This window comes from Arachis hypogaea, chromosome 9 (assembly GCF_003086295.3).
Source record: "Arachis hypogaea cultivar Tifrunner chromosome 9, arahy.Tifrunner.gnm2.J5K5, whole genome shotgun sequence".
Classification (NCBI taxonomy): Eukaryota; Viridiplantae; Streptophyta; class Magnoliopsida; order Fabales; family Fabaceae; genus Arachis; species Arachis hypogaea.
The window spans coordinates 34,451,375-34,466,697 of NC_092044.1; the positions used below are offsets into that span (position 1 = coordinate 34,451,375).

At 35.5% G+C, this 15,323-nt stretch overlaps 2 protein-coding genes and 2 pseudogenes across 2 annotated transcripts; 1 reads left to right on the forward strand and 3 right to left on the reverse strand.

The window, feature by feature from the left end:
- The first annotated feature begins 1,798 nt into the window (after nucleotides 1-1,798).
- Nucleotides 1,799-3,255, forward strand: LOC112712957 (uncharacterized protein At5g64816-like; annotated as a pseudogene).
- A 2,013-nt stretch (nucleotides 3,256-5,268) lies between these two features.
- LOC112709079 (disease resistance protein RML1B-like) lies at nucleotides 5,269-8,383 on the reverse strand (annotated as a pseudogene).
- A 205-nt stretch (nucleotides 8,384-8,588) lies between these two features.
- LOC112709080 (RAF-like serine/threonine-protein kinase PRAF) lies at nucleotides 8,589-9,173 on the reverse strand. Its single transcript, XM_025760980.1, has one exon. It carries the CDS (start codon nucleotides 9,171-9,173, stop codon nucleotides 8,589-8,591), a length of 585 nt encoding a protein of 194 aa, XP_025616765.1.
- Nucleotides 9,174-10,317: 1,144 nt separating this feature from the next.
- Nucleotides 10,318-13,934, reverse strand: LOC140175105 (disease resistance protein RPV1-like). Its single transcript, XM_072202027.1, has 7 exons — nucleotides 13,378-13,934; nucleotides 13,246-13,331; nucleotides 12,655-12,888; nucleotides 12,041-12,225; nucleotides 11,600-11,755; nucleotides 11,405-11,494; nucleotides 10,318-11,266 (listed from the first exon to the last, which is right to left on the reverse strand). Exons 1-7 carry the CDS (start codon nucleotides 13,932-13,934, stop codon nucleotides 10,385-10,387), a joined length of 2,190 nt encoding a protein of 729 aa, XP_072058128.1. The 3' UTR covers nucleotides 10,318-10,384.
- Nucleotides 13,935-15,323: the final 1,389 nt, after the last annotated feature.

The following is a 15,323-nucleotide window of genomic DNA, read 5'->3' on the forward strand; positions in this document are numbered from 1 at the left end:
CATTTCAGCCATGGTTCCATATGATAATTGCGATATCCATCGTCATTAAGCCATTCATTCAAAATTTCATCGGTAATTACTATTTTACTATTTCAAAACTCCAATCACCTGAGATAGACAAAAAGGGAAAGAACCAATCAAAACAAAATTCGGAGAAAATGAAATTCTCAGAAAAAGTACATGCAAGGATAACAAGAAGAGACGTCACAGTAAACATGCCTTCACTAGAACCTGGATTCTTCAGAAATCAACTAAAATTCGCATTAGGCAGCTTGAAAAAATCCAAAATCAGTTCACCAATTTAAAATTATCTTTTGGGGACTAATATTTAATTTTAATTATTTTTAGATGTGGACAACTCAAAGTTGTCTTAACAATTTTTACTGTATTAAAAAGGTACATCAGATCCACACCTTTGTTACCTGTAATTAAAATTATTGGACAATTTTGAATATTGGTCAAATTGCATTAGTTTTTTTCCTTAAGTTCATAGCCTATAACCTTATTATGATAAAAAAGATGGCCACATATGCACTTTAGCAGGGAAGTTAATGGGTTATTAATCTAGTAATTCTGTGAGAAAAATTAGGTATAAACTAATGTTCCCGAGTAAAAAGGATGCATATAATTTCTAGCAACATACAGATACATATAAGAATGCAATAACACTTAAGAATAACAATAACACAATAACACTTAAGAATGCAAAACAATAAACCTAAAGCCGAGTTCAGCAAGTTGAGAAACAAAGCCAACATATTTTTTCTTCTTTAATTTGTATATGTGTGTCTGTGTGGGTTTTTTTTTTTTTGGGGGGGGGGGGTTGATCAAAGTCAACTTTACAAAGAACGAATATCCCTTTCAAAGCCAAACACTACCAAGTACCAATCACAAGAAATTCAAACCAAATACTACTTCGTAACACGTGTTTACATTTTGGATGATTGTTACCCTAATGCAGCCATCTTCGCTCATCCTTTTTCAGTTAGACCTCCCACACTGCAGCCAACCACCACACACACAGCCCTCTCAAGCATCCTCGTTCATTCATGTTGCAACACCTCAGTGCCCAACAATGTCAAACAACTATCTAAAGAAGCTATCACTACGGGTTTATGAGAGGACATGGGGGGAAAGACTAGCAATAGAGATAGTAGCAGTATTAGCTAGCTAGAATCTGTTATTATTGTTATAACCCTTTTTGGGCATGTAGTCATAACAGATTCTAGGGAGTTAGTTACATAGGTTGTTAAGTTTCTTGATTGAGTATGCTGATAGTGCTCTCTCTCTCTCTCTCTCTCTCTCTCTCTCTCTCTCTCTCTCTCTCTCTCTCTCTCTCTCTCATTAAAATATTATGAATGTAGGTAACGCGGTACTTGAGTTCTTTCTTCCAAACAATCTTGACTCTTGGTGAGGAAAAAAACGTGTAGCCCAAAAGATGTGAAGTCCAACAATGAAACTCACGAAAGTGGTAGTGGAGGTGGAGAGCAGAGCTTGCAACACGATGGTTAATGATAATTGGATAAATTAATAATAATTGGATAACTAGAGACCAGAGAAACTCGAGTCTAACACATACAAACCTAGGAGAAATTGAATATTATTTACCCAATATTTTGTTATACTCCAGTTGTATCAATAAACCTATATAAATCAATACCTTGGATCCTTATCCAATTTGATTAATACACATTGGATTAAGTTGTTTGCCATGGGATTCGTGTATGGTTTGTATGCAGCATGTGCAATGCCATGCTTCAACTTGCTGCTATTGATCAAACGATTGTTCCATGGTTGACTACGGGAAAATATGCAATTCAAACTCTTCTTCTTTTTTGTACTTTAACCGCAGGAACGAGAACCCATTTTTGTTCCAACTCCTTTAATGAAAAGATTAATGCCAGTCGTATATATAAAGATTGCAATACCTTTTTCTCCTTGGCTGAATTAACACGGCATAGGGAGACCCCGCCTACTAAATTTTCAGTGTCTCTGAACTTCCAGACCTCTCAGGTGACAAAGGTAGGTAAGGAGTGTTATGACAAAGGCGCAAAGTGATAAGTACGGCAAGAATGAGAGTATAAAAAACTTCAAGGTATCCTTTTATAGATTTGGCAACATCGGTATTTCAAAAATGAAATTAGGATAAAAAAGAAGTTAACTGTCTTAGGATTTAGGGTGTTTATATGACATTGGTGTACATGTTTATAGATGAGAAGTGTGAGATCGTAGATCCTATGAGGAAACGCTTGATTAATCCTGAAACTATAGGGTCTTATGAAGAAACAAGTAATGTTCGAATATTTATGTTATTTCTTTTTGGAAGAAAACATTTCCTATACCAATATTGTGATATGGTGTGGCTACCATTCTCTTTTGTTTCGGTTGTTATCATAATATCAATTAAGTCAATTAATGTTGTTGTTCTTCACTGTTTTGACCTTTCGGAATTTTTCTGAATGGCTCAACTAAATCATTCATTCAGGCGGAGAATATAGCAAGAGAACAAGGATAGCAGGAACTCTCAAACACAGGGGGTTAATCATGGTAGCTACACACTGTCCCAAGATTTTGATTTTGGGATTTTTTTTTTCTCAATTGGAGGAGCATCTAAAAGAATTATTTTTTGATCCACTAAACCAATCCCACCTAGTGGGATGAGACTTTGTTGTTGTTGTTGACTTGTTGTTCTTGTTGTTTAGTTATTTTGTTGGATAATCCTGATGAACGAGTTAAACTAGAAATTTTATTTTTAGAAGGTAGCTGACATTGTATATTTAGAGATGGGAGAATTTTGGTGGCCCCTTTTGGGTGCTGCAATCCCTTTGGTTGTTGCAGGACAAGCTTTTAGGGTGAAGAAGAGGAATGCAGAGGAGCAGAGGCTGAAGAGCACGAGGGGAATCTGACCTTGATGCGTGCGCTGACGCTTGCGCTCGCACTGTTTGTGTTAACCAGCATCAGCTACCTAATTGGAATGACATATGCCTTAGGAGGTGCCAGAGTGAATGCGTGAAGCTCTTATCTCAATCTTCCTAACTGATGGATTGTCAGATTTAGTGCAATGAAAAAGTTTGTGTATACATTGCATGTTTTTGTTTCATCATTTTAACTCTATAATCCCAGTTTTCTTGGGCAACCCTATGGAAATGCAAAATGGAAAATTAGTCAACTAGATCATAGTTCATTTATGATCAAATACTTGTTTCTTTTGCTGCTCTATCTGTAATTTCTGATGGCATTCACACACGTTCAATGTTGCAGCATTATGTTATGATTGGCAACAAAGCAATTGTGTGTTTGTTTCTGTTTTTATAACTAAATGAGTTTTTGTATCATTTGTTTTTGTATTTCTGTCTCGAATAGTGTCTAAATGTAACTAAATCTGCAATTTTTTTTTTGTCTTTCACCTCTCTAAAAACTATCCACCAATTGATGGCAGAAACCTTCTTTAACTGAAGACCAAGTAACTGTAAGAAGCTAAGATCAATAACAAGAAAAATACACCCAAAACCTAGAAAATAAGGACAACTTTACAAAAGAAACATGTCTTGTAAAATAATAAAAGTGAAATTTGAAAGTAACAATCCAGCAATTTTGCTTAAGGCTTAAGAGTTCATCTATATCAAAGATTTTTATAATTTGGAAGTGTATATTATTATTCTTTAATTAATAATATCACTTATCTATTATATTCTTATGAAATTATCCTCATAATGAAAAGCTTCGTCTACCATTATAGAAAATAAAATAACGAAAATAGAAAAAATAGAAAAATCACAAAATAAAAAAAGTGACAATATCACTTTCTTTATCATTTTTGGACATATAAATTAGACATGTCCATATGGTTAGAGATTACGTATAGGGGACATATTCATAATAAGTGTGAAGAATAAATTCCATGCTTTGTCATAATAGAAGCAAAATACTATGGAGTATAAAACTAGAACATTCAATTCCATAACTGCAGTGTTTGGTCACACCCATAAATAAAATAGAAGACATATAAGACGATACAGATTACAAGAGTCCACCCACCATGACCAAAAACAATAAACAAACAGCACAGCCTAGCTCTATAAATCCAATTGGCCATCTCTAAAATTGGTCCCTTATATTGAATCCAAAACAAAAAAATAATTAGGCCCGTTATTCACTGTTTTCATTAGCTCGCTCCCCCTCCAACTAATAAGGCAGACAAGCTTGCAGAGTGCTGCCAAAGTCTGTTTCCAGCAACCAACGGCTTGCCACTTGTCAACATATCTTGTGATTTGTATGTATCTGTACCGTATAATTGGCCTCAAATTATTAAAGTAATTCCCTCAACATTTCTAAAGTATTTCAATTTTGTCCATCTAATTAAATTGTCAACCATTATTCAGCTCTCTCTTTCCAAATTTGACTTTGTCCTATCTCCACACCATTGCCACCTCCACCGCCACTATTGGCGGTAGCGTGCACTTCTAGATAGAGTCAAGAGCAAATCTGGAGGGGGAAAAAGGTTAGAAAAGAAAAAAAATATACAGACATTTAAATAAATCACTAAACTTTCATGTGACTAACCTGAAATAAATAGTACCAAAAATAATTAATTTAATGATTTAGTTAAAAGATTTCTAAGGACAATAATATATTCTTTAAAAAAATTTTATATATTCAATACATTAAAAATATCAAAAACTTCTCAACAGAAATCAAATATATGAAAAGCTTAAAATAGGTCCTTTTAAGTTATGTTTGGTTGGAGAAAGGAATGAAAGAAAAATTGCAAATTTTTATGTGTAATTTATGAAGGGTGTTTTACAACTTCTCTTCCTTTTCTTCTATTTTTCTTTCACTTATCTCCTATTTAGTAAGAATACAATTGTGATCCATAAGATAAAAATAAAAAAATAATATTATCATTAAGTATCAAATTTATTTGATTTTAGATTCATAGAACAGATAGAAATGAAATTCATTAACTTTTTCTTAAACCAAATTATAGTATAATTCGAATGCACGATTACCCCCTTATAAAACATAGTAATGAACATATTTGGTTCAAAAAAAACTTTTGTTTTTTTAGTTTCAATTATGAAAAATCTAACAGTTTTATACATTTTATTCTCATTTGTAAGATTTTGTCAAGAAATTCATGAAAGCAAGATTTTCTTTATGGAATTAGAAATTAGTCTAAGGTAACAAGAGAAAGCAAGGTAAACATGAATGATAAAAATTCAAGAGAAAAAAAAGACAACTGTACATGAATTTTAGCTGGGTCCGGGAGCTTTCAACTCCAACCTCATGGTTCCATGTGCTACAAAATCCAGCATCCCAATGCCTTGTTTTTCATGCTCAACTCCAAAATAGTAGCGTCTATTCAGTTCTAAAATTGGAGTCATTTAGTGGATAAACACCACACTCTTTGATCAACAAGTTATTATCTTGTTTACTTCCAGTATCGCCACTGCTAACAAAGAATTCAAATGTGACTTTTGGGTTTTATCTGGAAGACGCAATCTTATTATTCAATCTGTCCAGCTTGATTACATCAAAGATGCCTCCATAATTATATGCCATATAAACATGATCAGAACACCCTTCTGCTGGAATGTGATTTAAAAATAATATGCCAAATAAATATTTGTGCATGTTACTACCATCTTCCAAGTAGCAACGGCATTTAATATCAAGTTCATAATCCAAACTATACTTAGGGAGAACAACGCAGAGAAGGGAACTAAAACCATAACTGGAAGGTGAAGAAACTTCAAAAGTTATGGAAGTACCCTTTGTCCGATGCATGAACCACTCTGGTACTCTGTAGTCGGGGTAACAAACCTTGAAGAAATCACTTCTCCGAACTACTCCTTTTCCTCCTCTTCTGGATTCACACACGTAAGCAAGTTTCCTTATACCTTTAAGGTACCAATAAATACAATTCGCCACATCCAACTTTATGCAATTATGAAACGAGATGTTTATGCATTTTTCTTCTTGTAGTCTAGGAATATTTGAACTGAATGTCACAGTTTGCAGCATTATGCAGTCCAGAGCAGTCAAATGATGAATGGATGATGGAAGCTCTGGCAAATGTTGAAGCATCTTACACCCTTTTAGTGACAGTGTTTTCAGCTCCGTAAGGTGCTTGATGCTCACCGGCACTTCACAGGGCTTCCATCTAGAAGTAATTTCTGTAAAGATGAAAAGTGACTGACATAGGATAAACTTATGCGGCTCTTGATATAGAGGTGCTTAAAAGATTTTGAATGCATCTTAGTTTCAAGCATCTCACGTTTTGCACAGTTCAGAAGATCTAAAAGTTCAAGTTTTCCAAGTGATAAAAGAGATGGATGGACATGACGCAAACTTCGACAGCTAGACAGATGTACACTTTTGAGATTATCTGCCATGGAGAAATCTGGAAGCTCCACCAACTTTTTGGAATCTGTTAGATCTACTTCCTCTAAATTAACAAGATTCTATAATAATGCAAATGGAAAAACCAAAATGGTAAACGATAATATGGGGTTAAAAAATCACACCCATCCATCAAACAAATGACAAAACATGCATTGTGCACAAACCTGAACCCCATCCCAAAGTCTTTTAAGTTTACTGTTTCGGATGCAAAGAGTAACAAGCTTCTTAGGACAAAAATTCAATGGCAGAGATGGCAAAGGGTAGGCATCCCACTCCAAGTATCTTAATTTAGAAGGAAATGGCTTTAGTCCTACGGGAAGCTGCAATTTATTTAATCTGCCATCACTTTCCGATGGGATATATAATTTGAGAAATCTTAACTTAGGCATCTTTTTGAATGTATCAGCATTCAACTGTAGATCTTCTATTTGAGACATATCAAACACTATGCTTTCAATAGAATAAAAAAGAAATGAAATCAAGTAATATCAAAACATTGCCTCTAGGAATTCAACTAAACTATATCTCTGTTCTAACAAATTTTCTCCTAGAAAAGAGTGTGTGGCTTACTTTGTTGTATCCCAAAACATCCCGAATATCATTGGAATCCCACAAGTGGCTACGATTTTCAGGATTTTCACTAGATTGTTGACAAACGATATCCCAACCTAATTCTTGGATCAAGTCATGCATCCGCACACAATTATGAGATATAGCTATTAAAGCTCTATCAAGAAGGGATCTTATGCCAATAGCTGCATACAAGCCACAACTGTCTAACAGATTAACTACGTTTTCTACAAGCTCTCCCTTAAAAAATATGCGATGTCTAGAAAAATTTGTTTTGCCTCATCATCTAATCCATCATAACTCAATCTTAAAATATTCTGAATTTCTGGATCTAGTGTCTTCTCAAGCTTTTGCAATGCACTATGCCATTCAGTTTTACTCTTTGAATGAAGAAAAGAGCCCAATGCTATTAAGGCTAGTGGGATGCCTTTGCAACAGCCAACCGCTTTCCATGATAGCTCCTCGTATCCAATTTGTGGATAGTCTTCATTGAATGCATTCAAACTAAATAGTTTAAATGATTTATGAGAATCTAATATCTTCATCTCATATATTGTTTCAACTGTTGGAACCAGCATATTTTTGTCTCTAGCTGTGATAATGAGCTTACTACCTGCACCACACCATTGAAGCTTCTGAACCAGGTAATCTAATTGCTGTAAACTACTCACGTCATCAAGAACTATGAAATTTTTTTGTTTGCTTACCCTGTCCTCAACAAAAGTGGATTTTCCTGTGTTATTTTGCCAAAATTTTTCCTGTAAGAGCTCCAAATAAAGTCGACGACGTAACTCAGTTAGTCCATAGTTTCTTGATCTTTCCCGTACATTTTCTAAGAAGTAGAAGCCTTCAAACGTATAAGAATATTTCTCAAATATAAGTCTTGCTAGAGTTGTTTTTCCTATACCCCCTATGCCACAAATTCCAATCATTCTGACTTTAACAGATTCACTTAATAGTGATTCTACCTTTTCAAGATTTTCACTAATGCCAACGAGACTTTTACTATCATTGGGTGGGTAATGGTTAATCAGCTTCTGAAAAACATCTTTTACAATATTCTGAATGAATTCAATTTCGTCCCTACAATATGAAGGAAGAGGAAAGGGGAAGGGAGTCAAGACAAAACATTAGAAGCAGTGTAACACGATCGTCAAAAAAATTGAACAAAAAGGGGTTCCTTAACTCAAAAAACACATACTTACCTATAAGAACGGGAGTCCAAGCCTTCTAAATTTGCTACTGCAGTGAGAGCTTCCCTCCACTTCTGAACCTCCGCCTTCTTGTTATTCTGCAAGTGTTTTTTAAACGCTTCATTGTAACTTCCTAGCTGATACCCTACATGTGATGGATCAACGATGTAGAAGACAGGTATAACAAGCCGTCCAAATTCTTTCTTGCACTCCATTATTTTAACCAGTTCTTGTAAGGACTACTTTGAGGATGCGTAGTTCTCTGAGAATACAACAAGCAAAAGGCAAGACTCTTCAATTGCTCTGAGGAGGAGGGACGTGATCGAATCTCCTTCGTGAAGCAAGTCATCAGTGTATGTAACTATCTGCTTTCGGGATAGGGCTTTGAAAATATGGGAAGTGAAGCTTGCGCGTGTATCCTCACCTCTGAAGCTGATGAAAACAATACTGTAAAGCAGGTAACGGACTATTCAAACGGGAAGAACCGGAATCTTCGACCGGTCGATTCACTTTTGGATCCGAATCCAACACCCGGTTTGAGGTATTAAAATTGTTAACTGGTGGCAGATCTTGGAACTTCACCGGCATAATTTGCAGAGGCGCAACAGCACCGCCGTTGACTTTGGATTTCAGTTTAGCTGGAAAAGGTTGGGTGGACGCAGAATCAGGACCGTTACCAAGGAAGATGAATAATCTCATCCGAGCGGTTTTAGGGGAATCTCTGTAGAGGTTATCATACTCAAGCATCAGGCTGTTTAGGCCGCTGTCGCTGGTGACAGATATTAGGGCGTCGAAGTCATCGCCGGAGAGCTGATACTTGAAATGGATGTCACCGGCGGCGTGAAAGATGGCGGAGAGTTCAGCGAGCATGGCGGTGAAGTCGATTCCACGGTTAACGTAGTGGAGCTTGTTGTGGCCGCCGACGTAGGAAATCTTCTTGTCATTGCGGCGGTGGTGGATCTCGCCGCCATAGCTGTAGAGAAACTTCACGTCGTAATTCTCCATGTTTTGAACTTTTTTTCTGCGTTTGGAGTTTGTAATCAGAAGGAGCGTTAGCAATGGAAATCGATGAAATAACTTCTTTTTAATTTCGCTATCGGCAATGAAGTTACCAGGAAGGTTCCATATTAGGTTTAGTCAGCACAGTATTTCCTTTTGTTTTCAATGAGGGGAAAAGCTGTATTAGAGAAGACAAAAGTGATTATTCCCACTAAATTTGCTCCAAAATGGTTACTTGCACAAAAAATATACTAGGTATTTAGATTAAAAACCATTAATTTATACAAAATTTTAGGCTAATTTTTTTGATAGAGAAAGTACAGGGAGCCAATGGAAATTTTGTACAATGTGTACAATGAATGTTTATTCAGTATTAGAGATATAATCATTAGCATTACCTTTTCCTTGCCGGTTTCATAATATGGTATTAGAGTTTTAGATTTGAAAAGTCAACAGTTCAATCCTTGGTGAACTCCAAAACCCGGATGGTTATTCTGAATAGTATGGATGATGTTCATATTGGACTAGAGATTTAGCCTACTGTACACGTTGTACACTTAAAAAATTGGACAGTCTGATTTTTTTTTTGGAGAGAGAAGAACACAAATTAAATCGTTTGATTTGTGCTGGACAAACAGTTTTTTGTTAAAAAATCGAATCCACCCAGGAACGGATCTAAAAATATTATTATGGGGGTCAATAACATATATGATATTAAAAATTATGTAAAAATTATATAATGTAAGATGTATTATAAAAATATATTGATAGAGAATATATTTTAAAGTATAAAAAATATATGTACTTTTTTCTAACGAAATGGTAGATTCTTCGTATAATAAAATTTATTGATAATAGAATCTGTGTCAAAATTTTTAGCAATAATAATGAAAATATTTGGTTCAAAAAAACTTTTGTTTTTTCAGTTTCAATTATGAAAAATCTAACAGTTTTATACCTTTTATTCTCATTTGTAAGATTTTGTCAAGGAATTCATGAAAGCAAGATTTTCTTTATGGAATTAGAAATTAGCCTAAGGTAACAAGAGAAAGCAAGGTAAACATGAATGATAAAAATTCAAGAGAAAAAAAAGACAACTGTATACGAGTTTTAGCTGGAGCCCGAGAGCTTCCAACTCCAACCTCATGGTTCCATGTGCTACAAAATCCAGCATCCCAATGCCTTGTTTTTCATGCCCAACTCTAACATAGTAGCGTCTATTCAGTTCTAAAATTGGAGTCATTTAGTGGATAGACACCACACTCTTTGATCAACAAGTTATCATCTTGTTTACTTCCAGTATCTCCACTGCTGACAAAGAATTCAAATGTGACTTTTAGGTTTTGCCCGGAAGACACAATCTTATTATTCAATCTGTCCAGCTTGATTACATCAAAGATGCCTCCATAATTATATGCCATATAAACATGATCAGAACACTCTTCTACCGGAATGTGATTTAGAAATAAAATTCCAAATGAATATTTGTGCATGTTACTACCATCTTCTAAGTAGCAACGGCATTTAATATCAAGTTCATAATCCAAACTATACTTAGGGAGAACAACGCAGAGAAGGGAACTAAAACCATAACTGGAAGGTGAAGAAACTTCAAAAGTTATGGAAGTACCCTTTGTCCGATGCATGAACCACTCTGGTACTCTGTAGTCGGGGTAACAAACCTTGAAGAAATCACTTCTCCGAACTACTCCTTTTCCACCTCTTCTGGATTTACACACGTAAGCAAGTTTCCTTATATCTTTAAGGTACCAATAAATACAATTCGCCACATCCAACTTCATGCAATTATGGAACGAGATGTTTATGTGTTTTTCTTCTTGTAATCTAGGAATATTTGAACTGAATGTCACAGTTTGCAACATTATGCAGTCCAGAGCAATCAAATGACGAATAGATGATGGAAGCTCTGGCAAATGTTGAAGCATCTTACACCCTTTTAGTGATAGTGTTTTCAGCTCCGTAAGGTGCTTGATGCTCACCGGCAAAGTCTCCACAGGGCTTCCATCTAGAAGAAGTTTCCGTAAAGATGAAAAGTGACTGACATAGGATAAACTTGTGCGGCTCTTGATATAGAGGTGCTTAAAAGATTATGAATGCATCTTAGTTTCAAGCATCTCACATTTTGCACAGTTCAGAAGATCTAAAAGTTCAAGTTTTCCAAGTGATAAAAGAGATAGATGGACATGACGCAAACTTCGACAGCCAGACAGATGTACACTTTTGAGATTATCTGCCTTGGAGAAATCCGGAAGCTCCACCAACTTTTGGGAATCTGTTAGATCTACTTCCTCTAAATTAACAAGATTCTGCAATAATGCAAATAGAAAAACCAAAATGGTAAACCATAATATGGGGTTAAAAAATCACACCCATCCATCAAACAAATGACAAAACATGCATTGTATACAAACCTGAATCCCATCCCAAAGTCTTTTAAGTTTACTGTTCCAGATGCGAAGAGTAACAAGCTTCTTAGGACAAAAATTCAATGGTAGAGATGGCAAAGGGTACGCATCCCACTCCAAGTATATTAATTTATAAGGAAATGGCTTTAGTCCTACGGGAAACTGTAGTTTATTTAATCTGCCATCACTTTCATGTGGGATATATAATTGGAGAAATCTTAACTTATGCATCTTTTTGAATGTATCAGCATTCAACTGTAGATCTGCTATTTGAGACATATCAAACACTATGCTTTCAATAGAATCAGTTCCGTGATAAACAAAAAGAAAAAGAAATGAATTAAACCAAATGAAATCAAGTAATATCAAAACATTGCCTCTAGGAATTCAACTAAACTATATCTTTGTTCTAACAAATTTTCTCCCAGAAAAGAGTGTGTGGCTTACTTTGTTGTTTCCCAAAACATCCTGAATATCATTAGAATCCCACAAGTGGCTACGATTTTCAGGATTTCCACTAGATTGTTGACAAACGATATCCCAACCTAATTCTTGGATCAAGTCATGCATCCGCACACAATTATGAGATATAGCTATTAAAGCTCTATCAAGAAGGGATTTCATGCCAATAGCTGCATACAAGCCATAACTGTCTAACAGATTAACTACGTATTCTACAAGCTCTCTCTTAAAAAAACATGCGATGTCTAGAAAAATTTGTTTTGCCTCTTCATCTAATCCATCATAACTCAATCTTAAAATATTCTGAATTTCTGGATCTGGTGTCTTCTCAAGCTTTTGCAATGTACTATGCCATTCAACTTTACTCTTTGAATGAAGAAAAGAACCCAATGCTATTAAGGCTAGTGGGATGCCTTTGCAATAGCCAACCGCTTTTCATGATAGCTCCTCGTATCCAATTTGTGGATAGTCTTCATTGAATGCATTCAAACTAAACAGTTTAAATGATTCATGAGAATCTAATATCTTCATCTCATATATTGTTTCAACTGTTGGAACCAACACATTTTTGTCTCTAGCTGTGATAATGATCTTACTACCTGCACCACACCATTGAAGCTTCTGAACCAGGTAATCTAATTGCTCTAAACTACTCACGTCATCAAGAACTATGAAATTTCTTTGTTTGCTTACCCTGTCCTCAACAAAAGTGGATTTTCCTGTGTTATTTTGCCAAAATTTTCCCTGTAAGAGCTCCAAATAAAGTCGACGACGTAACTCAGTTAGTCCATAGTTTCTTGATCTTTCCCGTACATTTTCTAAGAAGCAGGAGCCTTCAAACATATAAGAATATTTCTCAAATATAAGTCTTGCTAGAGTTGTTTTTCCTATACCCCCTATGCCACAAATTCCAATCATTCTGACTTCAACAGATTCACTTAATAGTGATTCTACCTTTTCAAGATTTTCACTAATGCCAACGAGACTTTTACTATCATTGGGTGGCTAATGGTCAATCAGCTTCTGAAAAACATCTTTTACAATATTCTGAATGAATTCAATTTTGGCCCTACAATATGAAGTAAGAGGAAAGGGGAGGGGGTCAAGACATAACATTAGGAGCAGTGTAACACGATCTTCAACAAAATTGAACAAAACGGGGTTCCTTAACTCAATAAACGCATACTTACCTATGAGAACGGGAGTCCAAGCCTTCAAAATTTGCTGCTGCAGTGAGAGCTTCCCTTCACTTCTGAACCTCCGCCTTCTTGTTATTCTGCAAGTATTTTTTAAACGCTTCACTGTAACTTCCTAGCTGATACCTTACATGTGATGGATCAACGTTGTAGAAGACAGGTATAACAAGGCGTCCAAATTCTTTCTTGCACTCCATTATTTTAACCAGTTCTTGCAAGCACCACTTTGAGGATGCGTAGTTCTCTGAGAATACAACAAGCAAAAGGCAAGACTCTTCAATTGTTCTGAGGAGGAGGAACGTGATCGAATCTCCTTTGTGAAGCAAGTCATCAGTGTATGTAACTATCTGCTTTCGGGACAGGGCTTTGAAAAGATGGGAAGTGAAGCTTGCGCGTGTATCCTCACCTCTGAAGCTGATGAAATCATCATACTGTAAAGCAGGTAACGGACTATTCAAACAGGAAGAACTGGAATCTTCGACTGGTCGATTCACTTTTGGATCCAAATCCAACACCCAGTCTGAGGTATTAAAATTGTTAACCAGTGGGAAATCTTGGAACTTCACCCGTGTAATTTGTAGAGGAAAAACAGCACCACCGTTGACTTTGGATTTTAGTTTAGCTGGGAAAGGTTGCGTGGACGCAGAATCAGGACCGTTACCAGGGAAGATGAATAATCTCATCCGAGCAATTTTAGGGGAATTTCTTTAGAGCTTATCATACTCAAGCATCAGGCTGTTTAGGCCGTTGTCACTGGTGACGGATATTAGGGCGTCAAAGTCATCGCCGGGGAGCTGATACTTGAAGTGGATGTCACCGGCGGCGTCAAAGAGGGCGGAGAGTTTGGCGAGCATGGCAGTGAAGTCGATTCCACGGTTAACGTAGTAGAGCTTGTTGTGGCCGCCGACGTAGGAGATCTTCTTGTCGTTGGGGCGGTGGTGGATCTTGCCGCCATAGCTGCAGAGAAACTTCACGTCGTAATTCTCCATGTTCTAAACTTTTCTTTCTGCGTTTGGAGTTTGTAATCAGAAGGAGTGTTAGCAATGAAAATCGATGAAATAACTTCTTTTTAATTTCGCTATCAGCAATGAAGTTACCAGGAAGGTTCCAGATTATGTTTAGTCAACACACAGTATTTCCTTTTGTTTTCGGTGAGGGGAAAAGCTGTATTGGAGAAGACAAAAGTGATTGTTCCCACTAAATTTGCTCCAAAATGGTTACTTGCACAAAAAATATACTAGGTATTTAGATTAAAAACCATTAATTTATACAAAATTTTATGCTAATTTTTTTGATAGAGAAAGTACAGGGAGCCAATAGAAATTTTGTACAATATGTACAATGAATGTTTATTCAGTATTAGAGATATAATCATTAGCATTACCTTTTCTTTGCGAGTTTCATAATATGGTATTAGAGTTTTAGATTTGAAAAGTCAACAGGTTAATCCTTGGTGAACTCCAAAATCCGGATGGTTATTCTGAATAGTATGGATGATGTTCATATTGGACTAAAGATTTAGCCTATTGTACACATTGTACACTTAAAAAAATTGGACAGTCTGATTTTTTTTTTCAGAGAGAGAAGAACACAAATTAAATCGTTCGATTTGTGCTGGACAAACAGTTTTTTGTTAAAAAATTGGATCCACCCAGGAACGGATCCAAAAATATTATTATGGGGGTCAATAACATATATGATATTAAAAATTATGTAAAAATTATATAATGTAAGATGTATTATAAAAATATATTGATAGAGAATATATTTTAAAGTATAAAAAATATATGTACTTTTTACTAACGAAGTGGTCGATTTTTCGTATAATAAAATTTATTGATAACAGAATCTGTGTCAAAATTTTTAGCAATAGTAATGAACATATTTGGTTCAAAAAAACTTTTGTTTTTTCAGTTTCAATTATGAAAAATCTAACAGTTTTATACCTTTTATTCTCATTTGTAAGATTTTGTCAAGGAATTCATGAAAGCAAGATTTTCTTTATGGAATTAGAAATTAGCCTAAGGTAACAAGAGAAAGCAAGGTAAACATGAATGATAAAAATTCAAGAG

Excerpts from the sequence above, each read along its gene's own strand:
- LOC112709080 (XM_025760980.1), bottom strand. The coding sequence starts at position 9,173 with ATGGAGAATTACGACGTGAAGTTTCTCTACAGCTATGGCGGCGAGATC.
- LOC140175105 (XM_072202027.1), bottom strand. The coding sequence starts at position 13,934 with ATGAGATTATTCATCTTCCCTGGTAACGGTCCTGATTCTGCGTCCACG. Across the intron at positions 12,226-12,654 it reads GCTTCAATGGTGTGGTGCAG|CTATTGGCATGAAATCCCTT; the intron begins GTAGTAAGATCA and ends GCTTGTATGCAG. Across the intron at positions 11,267-11,404 it reads AGGCAGATAATCTCAAAAGT|CACCTCTATATCAAGAGCCG; the intron begins GTACATCTGTCT and ends TAATCTTTTAAG.